The 22,210-nt window shown below is 41.7% G+C and overlaps 1 protein-coding gene across 3 annotated transcripts in view; it reads right to left on the reverse strand.

The window, feature by feature from the left end:
* The window catches only part of EPB41L4B (erythrocyte membrane protein band 4.1 like 4B), a 263,311-nt gene that overhangs the window by 31,684 nt on the left and 209,417 nt on the right, over positions 1 to 22,210 (reverse strand). For all 3 annotated transcript variants that reach the window (XM_065584005.1, XM_065584006.1, XM_065584004.1), the window contains exons 20-22: positions 12,725 to 12,829; positions 6,400 to 6,538; positions 5,835 to 5,912 (exon numbers count right to left, since the gene is read on the reverse strand). In XM_065584005.1, coding sequence (XP_065440077.1) covers positions 5,835 to 5,912; positions 6,400 to 6,538; positions 12,725 to 12,829 — 322 coding nt within the window. The remainder of the gene's footprint in view (positions 1 to 5,834; positions 5,913 to 6,399; positions 6,539 to 12,724; positions 12,830 to 22,210) is intronic.

Below are 22,210 nucleotides of genomic sequence, written 5' to 3' on the forward strand. Positions count from 1 at the left end.
ATGACTCGCCAATAGTTACCCTGAATATTAATGCAGAGTTTTAGCACCTGCGTCCCAGATGATCCAGAAGAAGAGCTGTGTTACAAATCATACTTATTTAATACACAAATGCAATAGTTTCAGCTTGTGTTTTGATTTCCAGGTCCTGAAAAGCTACAGATGTGTAAAAGAGGTGGATATGGTAGAAAAGACACTGGCACTGTAGAACAGTTTTAATAAACCACAATCCAGATACTCCTCATTTTATATCCTCCTATATTTTTGAAAAATTCACAATTTTGGAAAGGAATTCTGGATAGAGTGTGCCTAAGGTACTGGAGAGACCTGGGAGAGTTCAGCACTGGTCGTGGGCCTAGGGCAGCTGGGCCTCAAGGCCCCACATCCCACAAGAAATCTGTGCCCTGGAAGTGTGCCTGAGAAGCCAGACTTAGAGAGAATGCCTGGATGTTGCTCAGATTTAGGAAACCTGGAAGCACCTGGGATCTAAAGGTTGGGTCTAATACAGCAGCCAGGTGACTGTCCCACCAGGGTGAAGAGTTGTAACAACCTGCTCTGTGATTGAATAGAGGAGGCCAGTCTTCAGTGTTGTCAATCTGGCACACATCACTGAAAATTAAAACAAACCAAACAAAACCAGATCCTGCCGCCCCACCAGATATTCCAGTCAGAATTCTGAGATTTCAGTCAGAAAGACTGGATATTTCGAGATTTGACCTCCCATCCACAGAAAAAAGAAATTTGATTCTCTCTCTCTGCTCCCGGAGGAGGAGAAGTTCTATGTGTGATATACCCTAGTTTTAATAGTGTTTAAATTAGCTCTCATTTTGTCCATATTTCCCCGCTTTCAACAGCCTTGCTCTTGTTCTCACAGTCACTTGTCACATGCACTCATTTCACTGATGTTTGTTCTCTCACCTCGGAGAGGAAAACAAGAACATGCTGTATTTTGATAGTGGAGCCCTGTGATGGGCAAATAGGCCCCACACTGACAATGAGGGGGTTAAAGAGAGCCTGTGGACCCAGTTAGCCCCACTCTGCTACACCTGCAGCAAATGCTAGGCATGGACTGGGGAGTTAAAAGGAGACCTAGCCTAGCTCTGGGCTGACCAGGAAGGACAGCAGAGCTCTGCTTCTCTTGATGGGAGAGAAGCCTATCTGCAGCCCAGAGACTGACTAGCTTGCCAGCCAGATGAGCCCTTACTAGAAGGGATGACAAGACTCTGGAGGATCAGCAGAAGCCTGGATTGTTTGGAGACAAGCCCTGAACAGAAGGGCAAGGTCCCACCAAAGGTTCATTGGACGACTGTGTTTTGAGTAGCAGGATTCCTGATTCCCTCTGGACCTTAACACCCCAGAAGGCATAGGACTGAAGCGTGCCTTGGCCAGAGGGCTAAAGCACTGCTGCCTCAGACCTCCCAGAGACCGCAAGATACTGGCAGAGACCCGCAGCTGGGTGAGCTATGTCCTGACAGGTCACAAGGAAGTGCCAGAGCAGCCCAGTCACAAGCCCCAAAACATCTCTCTGTTTTCGAATTACCTGAAATCTGCAACCTACAGTTTAGTGTGCAGAGGAGAAATGATTTTTCCACACAAAAATATCAACTAAGTTTACATTTTATTTAATTGTTACCACCCAGAAAAAAGTTGCCTCTGAAGCATGGGACTTGTTTTCCCTGTGAGATGTTGGAAGGAGTGAATGACCTCCACAAATCCCCACATGTGGATCATGTCATGTCCTCTAGGCACCTGCAGGGAGCTAACAGCATTTTAAGAAGTTTGAATTCCATCCATAATCTCAGTGCATATAATCCATGCCTTCTGTGACAGCCTCTAGGTTTGTACTTTTCATTCACCCCATGTGAGCTTCCTTTCAGTGTGGAGCTGGGACCTGGGATTTTTACCATGATGCGTTACCAAATGCATTAGCCCAAATGTCAGTGCTCTGTAACCATCGGCTTTAAGGAGGAGGAAATCGGGTAATTGTAAACCTACAGTATGAAAGGAATTTCACATTCAGAGAACTCTGTGCATATTCATATGTTCACTTTCACCCATAAAAATGCAAGTAGATATCTACTGTTCTGAATTTTGAAGACTACACAGCAAAAGATATATGACTAAAAAAATAAACACTACTACAGGGCAGAAGAATAAGCAAACTTTTGACTTGATGCAATAGAAAACGAAAGGGACATTTCCATGTGTAGTAATAGTTTAGCTCACTCTGTGTCTGATTTAGTGATAAACTGGTAATTTTGCCTGAATATGGACTGTAGGTTCAGGCACACTACCATGCACACGTGATTTAAGCGATGTCAATGAAATATTTTAAATGATTGTGGGACAAAAGTGAAATATTAAACAACATGGCCAACCAAGTGTATGATCCAACTAGGATGCAATTACAAGATATATACAGAGGGCCACTTCCTCATCAGGTATGAATCATCATAGCTTCATTGACTTCAGTGGATCTATGCCAGTTGAGGATCTATCCCAGGTGACAGCACCTGCTGTCCATAGGTACTGGAACTAGGGTGCTGCCGCACCCCCTGGCTTGAAGTGGTTTCCATCATATGCAGGATTCACAGTTTGGTTTAATGGCTCTCAGCCCCCCCACCATACAAATTGTTCCTGCACCCCTGCTGCTGTCATCACCACAACTAAACAAACAGGGATTGACCCAAGTCACAAAGTTTGGAATTTGACTCACCCATAGTTTGGGGGTGTTGCTTTTGGTTTAGACCCATATCTCTGGTAAATAAGCTTTTTAATTCAACACTCAATTGACAGGTGTGCTGAAGTCCACAGTAAATATTGTGGAGTAAGGTTTGCAAACAATAATTTCCAAACAGCTCTTTAGAACACAGGCTGACCTTTGTAAATGTTAAATGAAACAAAAAAGTTGATTGATGGTGTGTAGTGCTTTGTCCATTCCTGAGAAAAACCAAGGAACCTTTTGAAAGTCAATTTATGAACTATAGTCTTGGAAATAAGATCAATAGGGGTGAAAAAAGGTTGGCATAAGGAATAAATAAACTAAGGAATAAACCCTATACCATGTCACCAGAAGAAGGAAGGCCCTGCAACACCATATTATCTTTTTTACAAAGTCTAATCTATAGTGGATCAGTTGCTCAAGTTTCTAACTTCCTGTATATAAGTGACCAAAAGAAATAATAATTCAGAGGAATACACTGAAATGCCATATCATGTACTTCAGAATAAGAAATACACGTGTAAGTTCACAAGAGGGGATCACATTAATTTAGCCACAATCACTTTACATTATTAGAGCGGGAAGGAGGTCTGAGAAATCTGTATGTCTGTCTCAGTCTGCATGTGCCTTGTCAAACTAATCCGGCAGGTTCTGGCTGCAGAGCTCCAAGCCCTGAAGGTTCATGTTCTGTTCCCTCTGCTCCCTGCGACTACTGGCCTTTTTTCCCCTTGCTCATGGTCCATTCACTTTGGAAATATTCAGGGGTGGGGAGAGGCTGCAATCCTCCTGTTCCTCATCTTCTGGAACTGGGTGGCCACCTCTTTTAGTATTTCTCCAAGGGCCATAATGCTTCTTGCCATTTCAGTAGGCAAGGATGCTTCTCCTCGGTTTACAAAGATATTGTGGGGTGCAGAAGGAGCTCTGTCCCTCCTTCTATGCTGCAGAGGCAGGAGCATTGAACAGTCTTCTCCAGTTGCAGCTGCTCTGGAACATCTCCTACCCTTCCATATTGAACTTTGGGATAATGTTGTCCCAAAATATATTGTGAAATTGCTAAAAAACCTCCTCTATTTCTGTAGTTGAAGATCATGGACTCAGCATTGTAGCTAGAAAAATCCTGGGGATCTCTAGCAGTGGTGTAAGAGTTTTTCAGTTGTCTCAGCTCCAGAGCCAGTAGCAAGTGGCTGCAACAGGAGCAATCTATTTGCTGCTAGCACTGTGACAAGAAGGGGTTGAGTAATTAGGTAAGCAATGCCTATAAAGTGACAGTGGAGCTACCAAGTGACCCCCAAAGATCCTAAAAAGAGAGCCACCCAGCCCCAGACAAGCAGAATTGAGGGAAGAGTATTGCAGGCTCCCCAGCCCTCCCATGAGAAGTGTCCACTTCTGAACCCCATTCTAGGAGCTGCAGTCTCCCACAGCTCCCCACCCTTGCAGGTACCTGGACCAATCCCCTCCCACAAACTTGTCCTCATCACCATGACTACAGTCTTTCCATCCACCACTGTAGTTCTCAAGTCAGGAGGTAGCATGTCGAGCCCCAATACCAAAATATCACTTCCAGTGAAGGATACATTGAGAACACTCCAAGAACAGTAAGCAATACTCACAATAATTCTGATTCTGTGCCACATTTAACTGTATAAATACTAAGGACTTGGTATAAACTGAGCTCAGGAAAAGAAATGCACAGGCTCTCAGAACTTCTCCGGGTCTCCACAGTGAACGTCTGTTTCTTAGGTTTCCTGAAGTAAAGTACTGACTTTTTGAGAACTAGTCTTTTACTGTGGATTTTTTAAAGGCTAGATTGTGACAGGCCTTAGCGTGGGTTGCTCAGACTGGGGCATGAATGCACAAAGAGCTTTCCCACCATTTTTCACAGCCGTGCTCTGGCCTGTCACAGCTGCAGGTCAAGGGAGGACCAGGATTGCTCTCTGAAGTGAGCCAAAGGGGATGAACAGAGGTGTGGCCCCAGCTCCACATCCGTTCTGCACCTGCTGACTAAGGGGGCCAGCCACAGCAAGGGGAAGTGGGGTGCAGCATGGTGCAGTTCTGTGCAGTCCTCCTGCACCCCAGGCTCTTAGTGAAATGTTCTTCATTTTGTGAAACAGGAAGGAGAAAACACACTCCCGATCTAAATGTAACACAGGGCGGGGAGCAATCTGTGACATGTAGCATACCGTCTTTGAAGCAAAAGGCATGTCCACACAATAGAATGACGCAACAGGATCTAGCTGTTCAATAGAGAGTTTGTTGATATCCCATAGCTGAAATGTTTTTTAATAATAAAAAAAATACATGCCAGGAAATGCTGCGCCCTCTATTGCTTTTTCTAATATAATCTCTTGGTGACAATAAAGATGACATGACAAAGTGACAAGCAGAAGAGCTACATGGTATTTGACCTATTTGTGATGCAATGATTACTTTGGAAAATGCAGTTCAGGATCATAGTGTAATACTTCAGATTATCCATTGGGAATCTGGGGTGAAATCCTGTCCCCACTGAAGTCAATGGGAGGTTAGTTATCGACTTCAGTTGGGCCTGGACTTCATCCCTGTTTTTTAAGCAAAAACATAAATGTGCTTCAGAGTCTATTATTCCAAAGAAGGAAGTTAATGATCAACATATATTAGGGCTGCCTGTTTTGTTTCAAGACAAAGTGTGGTACTTTGAACCAACCAAAAGTGAAAGTATAGTCACAGATATAGGCGTGGTTGTTGGTTGATCTCTGAACTCAGCTGGAGGGTGGGGGCGGGGTAGAGAGAAATGGGACGTGCAGATCACTCCCAAAGACAAATCTAGCTACACATATTTATGGTACCAAAGAGGTCAAATTGGAGCAGCCCAGAAAAATAAGAGTAAATATCTCCATGATAGAAGAATTTCATTCCAATGCTTCAGCCATGATATTTGATAATGTGCACATTAATGACCTGATTTTCAGAAGCACTGAGCTGACTTCAAGGGGTGCTCAGCAAACAAAGAAAGTATGGTCTGATTTTCAGAAGTGGATTATTAGACAATGTGCAACATAAGAACATATTCATTCTGGTTTTCAAATAGTTCTTAAAGACATTTAAACATTCCTAGTTGCAAACTGGAATTATTTACCATAGGTGTGGCTTCTGTGAAATCCATCAAAAGGTCACCTGGCTCCAAAGCAAATGTACTTCCAACATCCGTGGGGCTCTAAAGGCAGAAAAAATCCCCCACACGTTGGGTAAATATTTAATATTTGTAATTATAGTTTAAAATATATTTAATTAAAGAATAAATTAGCCAATTAGATTATAAATTACACATACAGTTTTAAATGTGTTTTGATAGGTGAATATGGAGAGATGGACAACAAAATTATATATCTTTGAAATCCAAGTAAATATTCATTGAGTACTCATCCAAAGCCCATTGAAATTGATGGAAGAACTCCCACTGATGTCAATGGGCTTTGAATCAGATACTAAATATCCTAATTTTCTAGCTGCTGCTAGTATACATAGTATAGTATAAGTATATTGCTACAACAATTTCATATTAAAAACTACTCCCAATTGTAAAATTATAGTTAATACTATCATCTCATAAGAACATTTAACCATAGCCACTTTCTGTCTTCATATCTATCATCTCTAATCATTTCTCACTCTATTTACGTGACCCCATCTTTGCATCTTACCTTTGCACCAGGTGATATCTGGGTTTGTCCTTCTGACATTTGTGGTGTACACGTTTTCTGTGACACGGGAGATGCTGATGAAACGGATGTCGATGCTGCTACAGCCGCTGCCAGTGCTGGAGGAAGGTCGTCTTCATCACTGTGGTTGTTAAAAGTGCATGAAGCGCCATTCATTACCAGGTATAACAGAATTTTGTTTTAACTTGCTTTGGAGGTGCGAGAGGCAAGGGGAAGGAAAGGGAAAGGAAAATCTGGACACCAGCTACAGTGCTTCTGAATGTTCACCAGGCCAGGCATAATTTAATATTTACAGCTAAGTTTGCAAATAAATTAGATTTTCTTTAAACTTTAATGATTTCTCAATAAAAAATACTGACTAAACATCAACGACAAATGCAAAAACTTAAATGGCATGTAGTTTCAAATTTAACTTGATATTATGTACAAATAATTAATATTATGACTGAAAATGTATGATTAAAAACATACACTGGTGACTATTTCATATTACTTTTTCATTTTATAGTTTTCATTTTTGCATTTTGCTATTCTATAGGCTTGCCATATTGGTAAGAAAACCCTCAAATAGATATACAGGATCAACATCAGCCCTGGTATAACAGTAATAGTGAAGTTACCAGAGTGGATTTGGCACGCAGTATGTATGTATTTCCATTTTCAAAATACCTTTAAAGGGCAGTTCTACTCTGAAAAGTAACTGTAAAAATAACATGGTGAAAGCCCATGTTTATTGAGAACTAATGACTCCAGATCAAATTTGCTCCATTTACAGAGAAGCCATTTCTTTTAAAAACCAGGCAGTCAAGTTGGGTTATTTTCTTCTCACACATGGTCATCAGTAAAAGTAATGCTGCAGAGCATATTGTTCCCACAGTTACCATTGCAAAACCCCACTGATCACAAGTCATTGACTTCAGTGTGGTTTGGGTCAAGTTTTTAGGTCCTCAACTATCCATGCACAGATGTAACTGTGGCCATAATTTTGCCCCCAGGATCTTTACTACTGGTGGTGATGTGTGAAGAAAACAAAACAAAACCCCAAAAAATCAGCTTGGCTGTCACAATTCAGTGCAAGTTTGCTTCTTTTTATTTGTAAAGTGAGCAAATGTTAACCTGGCACCATCTGAATTACAATGCACATGGAACCCTGCAATGCCAGTTTGACAGGCACTTTTCAGAGAAGGCCTGTACTTTGGTTTCACTTTAATCCAGGACTGTGCACCTATTGTTGAGGTCCATATAATCACTACTAACACAAATTACATGACACACTGCCCAACCCTATCTCAACAAAATTGCTGTGTGGTTTGGTTAATACCAAGGCTTTTATAAAACGACTAGACTTTGCCAACTAATGTTGTCTCTTCCACAGTTCATTCTTTTCCATGGAAGAACAATAATTCATCACTACAGCAGAAGAGCATGTATGACACACAGTTTTCATGTTTAAAACAAAATATAAAAGCTACTGAGTTTATTAAATAGGTATTTTATTAATGCAACAAGCCAGATTTGGGCTCCTGACCTAGTTAATCTCTTTTATAAGCATGCAGCTGACATTTTCTCAGTCCTTACGCCGCATACTCAGCAGGGATACTCTGGCTCTCTTCCCAGCCTTGCTGGGTAAATCTGTTCCTTCATACTCCTATTTTATGTGGAAGTGGAAATTCTTTTAGAATCTGCCAATTCAGAAAGGCTTCTTAGGTCACGTCCAACTAAACTGGGGAATGAATTTGTAATCCTGTCTTATATGCAGTGTGCTCTTGTGTTCTAGCTACAGGTTTGAGTACAAGACTTTTTACCACTCTACTCCTTTCACAGCACTCCTCCTTTCACTTTTTGTACTTGCAATCCAGACACCAGATGCTAAATCCCGTTCCCACTGAACTCAATGGCAAAGATCACATTGACTTCAACCAGAACAGAATTTGGCCCCTGAAGAAATAAATGTAAGGGCTAGCTTGTCAAACACAGGTGCCTTAATTTTGCCCTCAGTATTTGAACATGAAGCCATTGTATATGCAAAACCTACACATGCAAATACCTAAAAAAGGTTGTGCAGTGGGAGTGTGTTGGCTCCAAAACCCAGAGGTCAATGGATCAGAACAATTGTCTGCTAGTTTGCTTTTCATCTGAGGTCAGACTAGATGATCACAGTGGTCTCTTCAGACCTTATTATCTATTATTCAAATTGTACTTGCAATTATTTATTTTGAATGGGCTGCAAATACAGATTTTAGTTTTGCTGGTGTGAAAATGTGAAGCTTGGAAACTCTATAATTATACATGTTATATAAACATTTGTTAAAATATGTAATTTACTTTTGGTTCTGTAGCCCCTAGCATTTTAATTGCAATCTTCCACTGAGTTGCAGTTTTCTTAAGGGGCCATCATTATGGTGCAAGGCTGGAGAACTGAAAATCTATATTCTGATATTTATACAACGAAGGTGAGATTTTCAAAAGCTCCAAAATCAAAATGTGAAAATTCTAACCTGAATCTCCATAAATGCATTATTTTAACTACACTTCAAAATATTTATTTCTTCCACTTGTGTAATTTTCCTGTTGCTTTCATTTTCTCATGGGTTACCAATACTATTGCTCTTACCTTCACATTCGCCATGTTTTCAACGCGTTTTTCTACATTTCAACTGATGCATCCTCACCCTCCCAAAGACAGCTCCTTCAAACAATTTAATACATGACTTGACTTTCTGTGGATTGGCTGTGACTACTATTCCTATAACCATCCCTTTCAATGGCCTCTCATATCTTCTTCATTCTCTGTAACACAACCTCCTCCCCATCCTCATCCATCTCTCTTCTCTCCATTCCCTGTCTCCTTACCCTCCTCTTAGCTACTTCTCTCCATCTTTCTTTGGTTACCAACCTTTTCTACTGCTACTACCTTCTCTTGACCCCTATACTCCCTTTCATTCTCACTACTGTACCTGACACTGTATTTCTTTCCCTCACCCTCACTCATTGCTTTTCCCCAATCATCTCAGCTCACTGCCAGTTATTATTCTCTTTACCAACTCACCCTAGCTTTCTTCATTATACTACCTTAGGAATTAACCTTCCTCCACTCCTATCACATTATTATAATGACATTATCCATATCAAAACTACCCATCTCCTTTTAGTCTATCACCCACCATTATAGACTTGCTCTGATTGTCTGATTTGTTAATGATAAATCTCTATTGGGACATGACACTTCCTTGATGATAGAATTGTTATCACATGCCTGACTGAGACCTGGCAACATAAGCACTCACTTCATTCCTCCCTCTGAGGATCCTCAAGTTAGTTTACCTTTTTTCTGAAAAATCCTCCAAATTTGATGAGAAGGTGGGTGACATTGCCTACCCATAATTCAAATTCTTCCCATCCAAATTCACGCTAACCTTTCCTTTGTGATCAACTCTCCTCTTTCATTACACTCCACATTCTGAAACTGTCCAATCTAGAAATAATGATGGACAGTTAACTTCTTTTTAAAATCTATTTAACTGTTCTTCAGAAATTCTCTGACTTGATCGACACAATTGATTATTTTCTCTTCCAAACATCATCATCCCTACAGTCTTAAGTATTCCTATTGACTACTTTGACCCCTTTTCCTTTAGCAACTTTTCTGTCTTGACTCCTCTGCAGCTTTCAAGCTTTCTCACCCACTAGAGAGCTCAACTGAATCAATGCAAAATTTCCCAGTAGTTCTCTGACCCTGCCATCAATGACCACCTCTCATCAAATTGGACTTTGTGCTGAATAAACATTAATAGTATTTGCATTTTTATAGCCCCTCTGAGGAACTCAAACTGCTTTAAAACCAGTGATGAATTAAGCTTCACAACACCCTAGTGAGGTAGATCTGAATAAATTGAAGCACAGAGAAGTCAAGTTCACCAAGAAGTTTGTGCTTGAATCTCGATTAGAATTTAAATCTCTTGACTACCAAAATTGTGGTTAAGCCATAAGACCAACCTTACATAAGAACGGCCGTACTGGGTCAGACCAAAGGTCCATCCAGCCCAGTATCCTGTCTACCAACAGTGTCCAATGCCAGGTGCCCCAGAGGGAGTGAACCTAACAGGTAATGATCAAGTGATCTCTCTCCTGCCATCCATCTCCACCCTCTGACAAACAGAGTCTAGGGACACCATTCCTTACCCATCCTGGCTAATAGCCATTAATGGACTTAACCTCCATGAATTTATCCAGTTCTCTTTTAAATGCTGTTATAGTCCTAGCCTTCACAACCTCCTCAGGCAAGGAGTTCCACAAGTTGACTGTGCACCGCGTGAAGAAGAACTTCCTTTTATTTGTTTTAAACCTGCTGCCTATTAATTTCATTTGGTGATCCCTAGTTCTTGTATTATGGGAACAAGTAAATAACTTTTCCTTATCTACTTTCTCCACATCACTCATGATTTTATATACCTCTATCATATCCCCCTCCATTTCCAATGTATCTGTCCCACTCATTATCTTCTCAAATACCTGGTCCCCTCACAGTTGTTTCTCAGTCTTTCATTTGCTGACCTTGTAAACAAATTCCTGATCTCTACTGTCTCAAAATAGTGTGAGACAGATGGGTCTCTAAACTTGTCGGAGAATTTTTCTCCATTGCGATAATAAATCTGATTAACTAAGGAAAGAGCTGTAAAAGCAGAGCCTAATTTAAGAGAAGCACACGTGTTTGAGACACACTGGACATTCACAACAAGCAGACAACCTCGTGAAAATTTTTCTGCAAAATGCTGCCAAATTCCATGCCATGTGTCCTCTCCTATATTAGCAGGGAGTAATGTACCTTGCATTCCTTTCCTAGAGCGAGTTGTCAATTCCTCTCTTTAATTTCATTGGCAAACAATGATTTCTGACTAGCATGGGCTGATATACCATGGTGCAAGAGACTCATGTCATGTCTTGCTGGCCAAGCCATGAGGGTGTGTTCCCATATGTTAACCTTAGTATCCTGGTCAAATTCAAACGCGTGTCCTTTCTATATATTTTGACAGCCTAAATCTCGGCATAGTTATAATTTGATTCAAGTTCTTCAGTTCTTTTACTAAAATATTCAGAGGTCTGGTTGATGCAGAATAGCTACTGTGTTCCATAATAAAAGTGATTACATTTGGGAATATAACTCTCTCTATATATTTATTGGGATCTTTCTGGATGCAATGTGCTATACAAATAAAAGCTACAGTTAGTACTATTGCATAGTTAGTGTCATTGGGAAGATTAATCCAGCCAGAGGAGCTGGGCATTATCATTCCACATTGATTGCATATTCCGTTTTTTTCTTCTTAATGAATTTGGTGTTCTTGGTTTATGTATGCTGGTATCACCCCTTTTGCCTTCCGTTCAGTTTAGTCCCTCCCTGCAATACATGGTAGCAGTGTGTCCCTTGCCATAAAGAGTGAATGAAGTGTAACGCTTTATTGCTCTTTGGCATCAGGGATCAAACCTGAGACCCCTAATCCTAAAAGCATGAGCATCTACTGCTTGAACTAAAAGATTAAGCTCTGTTAGCCAAGAATGTAGCAGTCTCATCAATCTCTATATGTGGCCCAGAGAGGGACAGAGTGCCATGCTGAGTGGGAGTAGGTTATATAAGAAACATAGTAACTAAGTAAGTATTATTATCTTCAGTGGAACAACTGAGGCAGAGAGGGGTAAAGTGGCTGGCACCAGCTCATGCTACAGGAACAGATGCCAAATCTCCTGCCCTTCATGGAAAATTTCCTCCTAACCCCTAAAACCTAGGTTGAATTATGTTCTGAAGCATGAAGTTTTATAGCCCTACCAAAACATGATTTTTGTATTATTTACTATTATAACTCTGGATAGTAATGTCCAGTCCCTATTTTCAGCATGATCGGCTGTGATCCCACCAGCCCATATTGATTGATAAAACCTAAAGGAATTGAAATCTGCAGGTTTTGTAAAGCTTCAGTAATTTTGTCTACTTAAAATCAACCTCTAATTTCAAGTGGAAAAGGGATTTTTAGTTCCTAACTTCTACCACTGTGTAATGTTGCTGTTCACTGTTAAAGACAAGGGATTTGCATTTCAGTGGGGTATTAAGGGTGTGTAGATTGCATATTCATTTAAGTACTAAGTACTTCAAGATCCTCAGAGATGAAAGGAACTATATCAATGTAAGATCATTATCATGTAATTGCACTCATGCCTTTCAGAAGGCATATCTTGAACAATAATTAGCACGACTTTAATTTTCAGCTTGGTAGTAGAGAAAATCTTGCAAATAGTGCTGTACAACACTCACAAGCTGTACTGTCTCGTTAACTTCCTCACACGAGAAACTTTAATTTCCTGCTTTTCTGTAGCGCCTGTTGATGGTGTAGTTTCTGGTCGTACTGGTGCTGGACTTCTAAAAATAAGAAAAATGTTTGTGCTGATGGCTTTGTTTAAGCAATTTTAAGGTATGTCAGCAAAGTTATAATTTAACGACACATCTAACTTGAGTTAGCAAGTGCACATTGGCAAATTTACCCTTTTCTTCCATTTGTAATCCAACATGCTGGTGTACACACACATATTTTTCGTTCACAGTTTTACTGCCCTATATACTGTGTAACTTTATAAAGAAGCAACCATTTAAATATATTAAATCGATGCAAAATACAATAAAGATACTTCAGTGCTAACGACTTAAAACCCTGAAATGCAGTATTTTAAAGAGACCCAACAATTAGTTTTTGTAAAACTTTTTAAAAACACAAATATAACTAGAAATATATTAATGAACTAAAGAAATCATTCATCAAAATAGCCTTTGCTTGAAATTAAACATTTCCCTGCTGTGTCTGCAACACCAATACAATAGTGACGTGCTAGTGGATGAGATCCAGGGAACACACTAGAAACAAAAGAAATTGCAAATGTTCAATTTAAAGTAAAGATATATATGACTGATGGCGACATGAAGAAGCTGTGATTGTTGTGTAAGAATGTGGACCACGGCTGTAGATATCAAAGTGGGGTCCTGATCAGAGAAGAGCTCTGCTTGCTGTTGTGCTAGCGTTCTTAATATTTAATAACCCATCTTGCCTTTCAGATTCCATATTGAGTTTGTAGGGATGGTGATTAGAATCAAAATAATCTTTTGAATTGTGAAGTACGTAAATCTGATCTGGAAACCATTGAAACGCCAATAACATGGAAGCCCACAATGCTATGTTTCGGTGTCACTTTTCACTGTAAGTAAGGTTCAGATTGTTTAATAATTAGAAAAAAGGAGCTATTTCATAGCACACCTCAATATCCTTTCAGTTCAAGAACTGCTGTAGGGAGGCTAAATGTGCAAAGACCTGTATAATGAAATAATCTGAGGGTCAAACCTCAACTGATGTAAACTGGTGTTCAGCTCCATTGGCTTCAGCTAAGTTATGTTGATGTTCATTGGCTAAGGATCTGGCTCTGAATGGACAGCATTGCCATTTCTAAAGCCATTTCCTAATAGGGTAGTTTTCATTCATTACATAAATCCAGTGAAAGCAGGAACAGAAATAAATAATCAAATATCAAATCTAACGTGAGATACAAAGGATACGCACACAGTATAATTAGCAAGCAATGAATTTATCACAAAGGATTTCAGACACACCAGGAACCATAAGACATCATAGGGATAGAGCAGAGAGGACCCTTACTAATTTATATCAATAAGTGGAAACCCCATTGTGGTTTTCGGAATATTGCAAAATCATAAGTGAACAATATAAAAAGCAAATAAGCATCATTCCAAAATACACAAACCATTCCACTCATTTGACAAGTACAGTTTACCTTTATGACATTTCACAGTATGCTAGTAAATTTCCTGTTAGCATATCCTGCAAAAATAATGGAATTTTAGTAAGAGCAGCCCCTTGTTACAATATTCTGCCATCAAATCCTGATACAATCAGTCTTTCTATTTACTTCACTGCACTTTGGATCAGACTCTAACTGGCAGAGACCACCATTTGATTGTGCACATTATAGGAGCTGCAAATTAGCCAAGGTGTAAATTAGTGGAGGGCCTACTGTACTCTTACTTTAGATTAAAAGGAACAATAATAAAATTTAATGATACGTTGCACTTTTATATGGACTTCAACCTAAAGATCCAAATCTCTATGAGATATCAGATTGAGCCCATGCCACAGCACATACAGGATACAGACCCTCAACAGAGGACAGATCAGATGTTAAACAGATGATACCAATGTCAGAAGATGGATTTTTAACCCCCATTTTTCGAAACTGGCTGGCTGAGCTTCTGTTCCCGCTGAAGACTTTCTTCCTCAGCACAAAACTCTGCACTGCTCCATCTGCCTCCCCGACTGTTTCCACTGAGTAAATTTCCCCCAGCCTGAACATATTCAATGCTCAGTATGAAACACTTGTGGATGATTAACAGCAGTCTGGAGATGAACTGGCTGGTTGTCCTCATTGGTGAATCTTAGTAGTTCACAGGGGTTATATCACTGAATGGGTGCAGAATGTCAAACATGGTAATCCTTGGTTATATAACACAAACAATAGCATTTTTCCCTTAGGTCTAAATTTAGAAATATGTGTTGATTAAAAGCAGAAATCATGCTTTTAAGGCAGACACATTCATCCACTGAAGGCCAGTGAGTTTGATTTAAATTTGTAAAAATGGCAGGCTTTTAATCCTGTACAAAGCCCTAAAAAAAAAAAAATCACACTGACATTACTGAAAAATGAATGAACTATAAAGCTGAATAATTTCTATGGTTATCTTTTGAATTCTATAGCAATCGTATATTATCTCACATGAAAAGATATAGTTTTTCAAGGAGATACCTTGTAATTATTTTGGTTATTTAAAATAGAGACTTTATGTGCAAATATAGACACTTTCCTTATTACGTGTAGTAAGTGACATAGATTTGAACAAAACCTGATGTTCTGGGGGTTCAGGATGGCCCATGCTTTAAAAAAGCATAGTATATTACAATTTCTTGTAAGGTACCCTTGAAATGCCATGAATTTATGGGAAACATTTTTTTGCAAATGTATCCAACTGCTTCAGCATAAGAATGAAGATATTGAACCAAGACAGAGCATCTTAATGACTTGGCAGGCTGCATAATAATCTATCATTTCCTAGTGAGAATGACAAAGACAATCATGAATGTCAGCCTGACATGACACATCAACAGAAGCTGCCTAAAATCAGAGATACAACACGCTTCTCACCAGAGCTCGGAGCTTTAGTGAACCAGCTCCTCCAATCTCACAAGCCTGCTCATTAGCCTTGCAGAGAGTAAAAAGTAAATAACTTGAAGGTATATCTTCACTGAAGAGTTGGCTCGAGTGGGCATCTGGGTTTAGCCTAATTCAGGTGTGAGCATCCTCACTGCAAAGCGCTACCACAGTTATTGTGTCTTCTCTGAGTCTGCACTCGTCCAAGTGTTTTAAGGGAATGTTCCATAGCAGTTTGTGCTGAGCTACTTCTATGGTTCTCTCTCAGCCAACTGTGGGAGAACACGTCTGCCTTTTGAGGGGAATTGTGGGTGTGATGTTGCACCCCATAATGCTTTATAGAAATATGCTTATGAATGTAAATATGGCATATCTGCAATATGTTTTATGCTAGATATGCCATGTAACATATCTTTGCAAAGGTTATGTTCTACTGTATGTATTCATCCTATTCGTATGCATGTATCATTTTTATATCTGAAGTTATGAGCGTTGGCTCTATGCTTGTATTTAAAGTGTTTGCTGTAGAAAGAACCGAAGGCAGATTTGATCAACATAGTGTGAAGGGGTTCTTCAAGTAAATGGAAGTACTTGGTGAGCAATGGACCTTGATAGATGCCAATCCACATCTATGCTTTCCTGGGAACGTCCCTGTAGAGAACTAAGTCATGCATGGACATGTGACTTGCCCATGTGACTCCAAGACTCCATCTTATAGCTGGGATTCTACACAGGGGGAGGGAGGGGTTTCCACCCACAAGAGAAAAACTATATAAAGTCCTGGGAGACCCCTCCATTTGGTCTTCAGCTGGCTCAAGAGGTAGCCTCTCCACCCCCAAAGGATACCTGAAAGAAACTGGAACAAAGGTCAGTAACTAAAGGGGTGTGAGTGATTGCTGGACCCAGACTAGAAGGAGGCTAGTCTGTAAAAGAAGCTTACTGGAACATCTCTGAGGGTGAGATTTCATCTGTAATCACTTTCTTACTATATTAGGCTTAGATTTGCATGTTTTATTTTATTTTGCTTAGTAATTCATTTTGTTCTGTCTGTTATTACTTGGAACCACTTTTTGTATTTAATAAAATCACTTTTTACTTATTAATTAATCCAGAGTATGTATTAATGTGGGGGGGGGGGAGGAGAGGGGCGCAAACAGCTGTGCATCTCTCTCTATCAGTGTTATAGAGGGTGAACAATTTATGAGTTTACCCTGTATAAGCTTTATACAGGGTAAAACAGATTTATTTGGGGTTTGGACCCCATTGGGAGTTGGGTATCTGAGTGTTGGAGACAGGAGCACTTCTTAAGCTGTTTTCAGTTAAGCCTGCAGCTTTTGGGGGATGTAGTTCAGACCTGGCTCTGTGTTTGTAGCAGGCTAGCATGTCTTGCTCAAAACAGGCAGGGCACTGAAGTCCCATGTTGGCAGGGAAAACAGGCTCAGAGGTAGTCTAAGCACATCAGGTGGCAGTCCCAAAGTGGTTTCTGTGATCCAACCCGTCACAGTGGGAAGGCACTGAGGGACTATCAGCTCTTAAGTGATTTAAGCGGTGTCCTCACTGCAAAGTGGGCAGGTTACCAGACTGAGTTAAAGTGGAACCTGAGCAAAGTATGAGAAAAGAGTATAAAAGGACTGCTCCTGGCTTGAACTGATTGATTGTTGCTTTCACATCCCCTTTGAATGGGAACATGTAATTCATTCTTTGAGGGTGTGGGGAAGAGAAGAGAAGGAAGAAGAAAATATTTTATTTAATAGGAAGATTCTCATATAACTTAAGGGCCTCACAAGTGAAGCGCATGCACATACACACAAAACCCAAACCTTTCCTCAGTTTTTAGTCTGAGGTTTTTCCACTTTGGTTTTCTTGGTTAAGCGAAGGCTATACAAAGATCAGGAACAACGTGGTTTTTTTCTGTTGCTATGATGCCAGGAAAGCTCTTCTGAAACCTCAGGTTAATTATCAAGAGGATTATCTGGCAATTTGAAAACTGCTTTCTGAGTGAATGCCTTTTTACTGGATTGTCATATAGATTGTGACCATAACCAAGTATGCCCCTGAGGTGCAGTGGTTACTAGTCTGCACAGAGCTTGTGGGATTTCCCTTCTCTTTTCATTCCAGCTCCCTATTTTTCTTCCTTTCGGAAAAAACAACAACCCTCTGTTTCTTCCTCCCCAGAACAAAAATACATCTGCGGACTGCAGTCTAGGCTAAGACTGTAATGCTCCTGTGTTCTGGCAGGAAGGGGTGATACGAGTTCTTTTTCTACCCACGTCTAGAACAATGCTCTCAGCCCAACAGCCACTGTCTGAACTCAAAATCAGCTATACATTCAGGTCTTCCCAGGGCAGTCAGGACAGTCACTATTCATGTTGAGATTTTCAGGAGACACAGAGGACACTCCTATTGAAATTCAGTTGGATTTGGGCACTTAACTCACTTAGCCTCTGAAAATCCCAGCACTAATGTCTAATGCAGATGATTATGTAGAGAATTATAATGGAATTCTGTGATTTCTGACGTCACTAGTAATAATGTCTTTTTGTAGTTAGCAAATTAAAATATAGATGGAAACAATTTTAAATAGCAAAAACAGCATCTGATTTGGGGCTATAGGTAACAGACAAGTTCTTTGAACAGTAGATTTTCTGATTTTACTAAGAAAACAGCAGTGTATTTGTTTCCTAATGGATTTACTTAACCTCTAAACTAAGCCATTTTTCCTTTGGAGGCAGGATTGAAGTCTTTTCCTCACCTCCATGAACAGGTGAGAATAGCAGTATTAAATGAGTTCCCACCAGCAGATTTGTAGGATAAATTTAGCTACTTTGCTGATAAGAACACAGTAGTATTTCAGGGTTCAAATGTTTCAAGTTCCAGTACGTGTACTTTGAAATTGTGGTAGAGGTACATGTGATGCCAGCAGATCAGTTCCAGCTCATGCCCGGGTCCCTAGGCCCCATTGAACACTGACAAATGCATCGCTGGAAACCAGTCTGGCTGACCTGCAGGTTAGTCTAGTTAAAATAGATATTAGTGTTATTAGAATGTGTTTAATGTTCAGACTTTATGGAATGCTTGTAGGATGTTACATGTATTAATCGAAATTATAATGTCTGTATCCCATGGTATAAAGTTAAATTGAGCATTTGCCTTGTAAACTTCTGTAATTGTGTAATTCACCAGACCGGGGGGGGGGGGGGGGGGGAGGGGGAGCATTAATTAGTGTAAAGTGCTGTTCACTGTAGTCAAGTTGAAACCAAATGAGGCATTGTAAAACATCAAAAGGACAAAGACTCTGTTGCCCTCCCCACTTACAAGAAGAAGAGGCAGGCATTGACACTTGTTCTATCAGCTTTTGTTCTGGGGTGAAGGGGATAAAAATCCCTGCCAAGGAGAAACTGGATCTTTATGCTGTCTGAATTCTGAGGGGCAAAGAGTCTTAAACATAAGCAAGAGATCCCAATGCTGCTTGGCATGGGTCACCACCAAGGGATATATACAGCTTCTTATTATAGAAACTTATATTACTTTTTAAAATCTCAGATGAATTCATTTGTATGTTTCCTGTTTTACCCTTGTAAATAACTCTCTTATTTATTCTCTTAGTTAATAAATTTTTAGTTAGGTTTATTACAGGTAGGGTGACCAGATCACCAAAGAAAAATATCGGGACGCGGGGGGGGGGGGGGGGCGTCGCGGGGGGGTGACGTGGGGGGGGGCGTCGCGGGGGGGTGACGTGGGGGGGGCGGGGCAGGGGGCGGGGCCAAAAAAAAAAAAAAAAAACTTCCTCCGCAAGTGCTGGAGGGAGGCCCGGGAGACTCAGGGGAAGCGCGGGGCCGGGGTGAGTAACAGTCCGGCCTGGTCCCGAGCAGGCAGGACTCAGTTGGGTGGTAGGGCGAGGAGGGGGGCGGCCCGCGGGGCCAGGCGGCGGTTGTTCTCCCCCCCGGGCAGCGGGACTCGGGAGCAGCCGCTGCTGCAGCTCCCACTGCCGCGGGGGAAGAAGCGGCCATGGCGCTCCGCGGCTGCGGCTCTGGCGCCCCCGAACCCCCCGAGCCGGGGCCTGCTGCGGGGACCCAGTAGCGCGCACGCTGCGCCCAGCCCCTGACCAGTCGTGTCTGGGCTGCTGCCCAGCTGGTGCTATCCTGCGGCGGCCCCGGAGTGGGGGCAGCAGGCCCCAGCCCCCCCGTCCCGCAGGGGAACGAACGGGGCTGGGCGGCCGATGCCTCCGCCCCGGGGCCACCGCGCGATAGCACCAGCTGGGCAGCCCAGACGTGCCTAGCCAGGGGCTGGGCCCAGCGTACGCGCTGCTGCAGGCCCCGGCTCGGGGGGTTCGGGGGCGCCAGAGCCGCCGAGCGCCATGGCCGCTTCCTCCCCCGTCGCCTGGCCCCGCGGGTCGCCCCCCTCCTCTCCCAACCACCCGAGTCCTGCCTGCACTGGGCCAGGCCGGACTGTTACTCACCCCGGCCCCGCGCTGCCTCTGAGTCTCCCGGGCCTCCCTCCAGCGCTTGTGGAGGGAGGGGGAATGGTGAGCCCGGGGAAGAGGCGGGGATTCGGGGAGGGAGCCAATCGGGGGAGGAGGGGGCGGAGTCGGGGCAGGGGGGGGGGCGCGAGCACTTCCGGGCTCGAGGCTCGGGGCATTTCCTTGTTTGTCCGGTTGTCCCGACCGCATGTCGGTCGGGACGCGGGACAAACAAGGAAATATCGGGACGGTCCCGATAAAATCGGGACGTCTGGTCACCCTAATTACAGGATTGGCTATAGGTGTTGTCTTCGGTTTGAGATCTGAGTACAACTGACCAGGAGTAAGTGTCTGGTCCTTTGGGACTGTGAACAACCTGAATATTATTGTGATTTTTTGTTGTAAAGTGACCATCTATCACATAGTCCCCCTTGCCTGGGTGGCAAGATAGGCTGGAATGCCAAGGGGACTGTCTGTGACTCTGTGGTAATTCTGTATTAGTGCTTTAGGAGATCACGCTCATTACTGAGTTGGTGAAATCTAATTATAGAACATACCACCAGTTTGGGTTGTCTGCCCTGCTTTTTTAGAGTCTGCCCTGAGCTTGGAACTCACGGTCATGAGCCACACCAGACAGTGTGACAGTACACGGTACCCTAACTGGTTAATGTTATAATACTGAAAGTAATTAAGCAGATATGAGAAGCCTCTTTGAAGGCAAGAAAGAAAGAAAGAACTGGATGTGTCACCTGATAATGAAATCAAGCAACATGCTTAAGTAAGTGGATTCTCCATGACTTGCAGTCCAAGTAAAGACTGGATTTTTTTCTAAATTATATGCTGTAATTCAAACAGAAGTTACGGACTTGATGCAAAAATTACTAGGTGATGTTCTGTGGCCTGCGTTATGCAGGAGATCAGAGAAGATGATCACAAAAATGGCTTCTGGCTTTAAAACGATCAACCTATTAATTTACCTTGCTGAATTTGAACTATGCTGATGTTGGATATTTAGCTACATATTGCATTTTTTCTATTGAAATTTTTTCAAAGAAAAAAAAAGGTTTGTTTTGCTTTGGTTTTTTTCCTGTTAAAATCATCTTTTTTCAACACCATTTTTGCCCACATTTTTAGTTTTTCACAATTTTTTTCATGATATATTTTTATTGACGTTTTAACCAAAATGGTAATTGAAATGTATTTTTTCCCCAAAACCTGGGTTTTGAAAAACATACAAAAATGGGCACTCTGAATGCTATGAAACGAAAACAGCTAGGAAATGGTGACATTTGTCATGGAAAAAAACTCACTTTTTTCAACCAGCTCCACTTTTGATCTACCCGAACTTTCTGATCTACACAGTATTTATCTGGATGACTGTATTCTTGGACCTGAAGAAACCAGCTGTCCATAACTGCCTTGCACTCACTATTGGGGGAATTTGGAACTGAGAAGTACAGTCTCGTGGTTAAGACACCAGACTGGGATTTAGGATATCTGGATTCAGTTCCTGGTTTCTCTAAGAGATGCTCAGACTCAAACCTCATAGATTTTAAGGCCAGAAGGGACCATCACCATCATCCAGTCTGACTTCCTGAACATCGCAGGCCATAGAACCTCACCCACCCACTCCTGTAATAGACCCATAACCTCTGGCTGAGTTACTGAAGCCCTCAAATCATGATTTAAAGATTTCCAGTTACCAAGAATCCACCATTTACACCAGTTTAAACCTGCAAGTGGGCTAGGACAACCAGATAGCAACTGAGGGGTAATAGGTGCCTATACAAAAAAAAGTCCCCCAAAACAGGACTGTCCCTTTAAAAATGGGACATCTGGTCACCCTAAAGTGAACCATGCCTCATGCTGCAAGAGGAAAGTGAAAACCCTCCAGGGTCTCCGACCAATCTGACCCAGTGGAAAATTCCTTCCTGGACCCAAATATGGTAATCAGTTAGACCCTGAACATATGACCGAGACCCACTAGCCAGATATCTGGGAAAGAATTCTCTGTAGCAACTCAGAGCCCTCCCCACCTTGTGTCCCATCACCAGTCACTGGAGATATTTGCTACTA

This window comes from Chrysemys picta, chromosome 2 (genome assembly GCF_011386835.1).
Source record: "Chrysemys picta bellii isolate R12L10 chromosome 2, ASM1138683v2, whole genome shotgun sequence".
In the NCBI taxonomy this organism is placed as follows: Eukaryota; Metazoa; Chordata; order Testudines; family Emydidae; genus Chrysemys; species Chrysemys picta.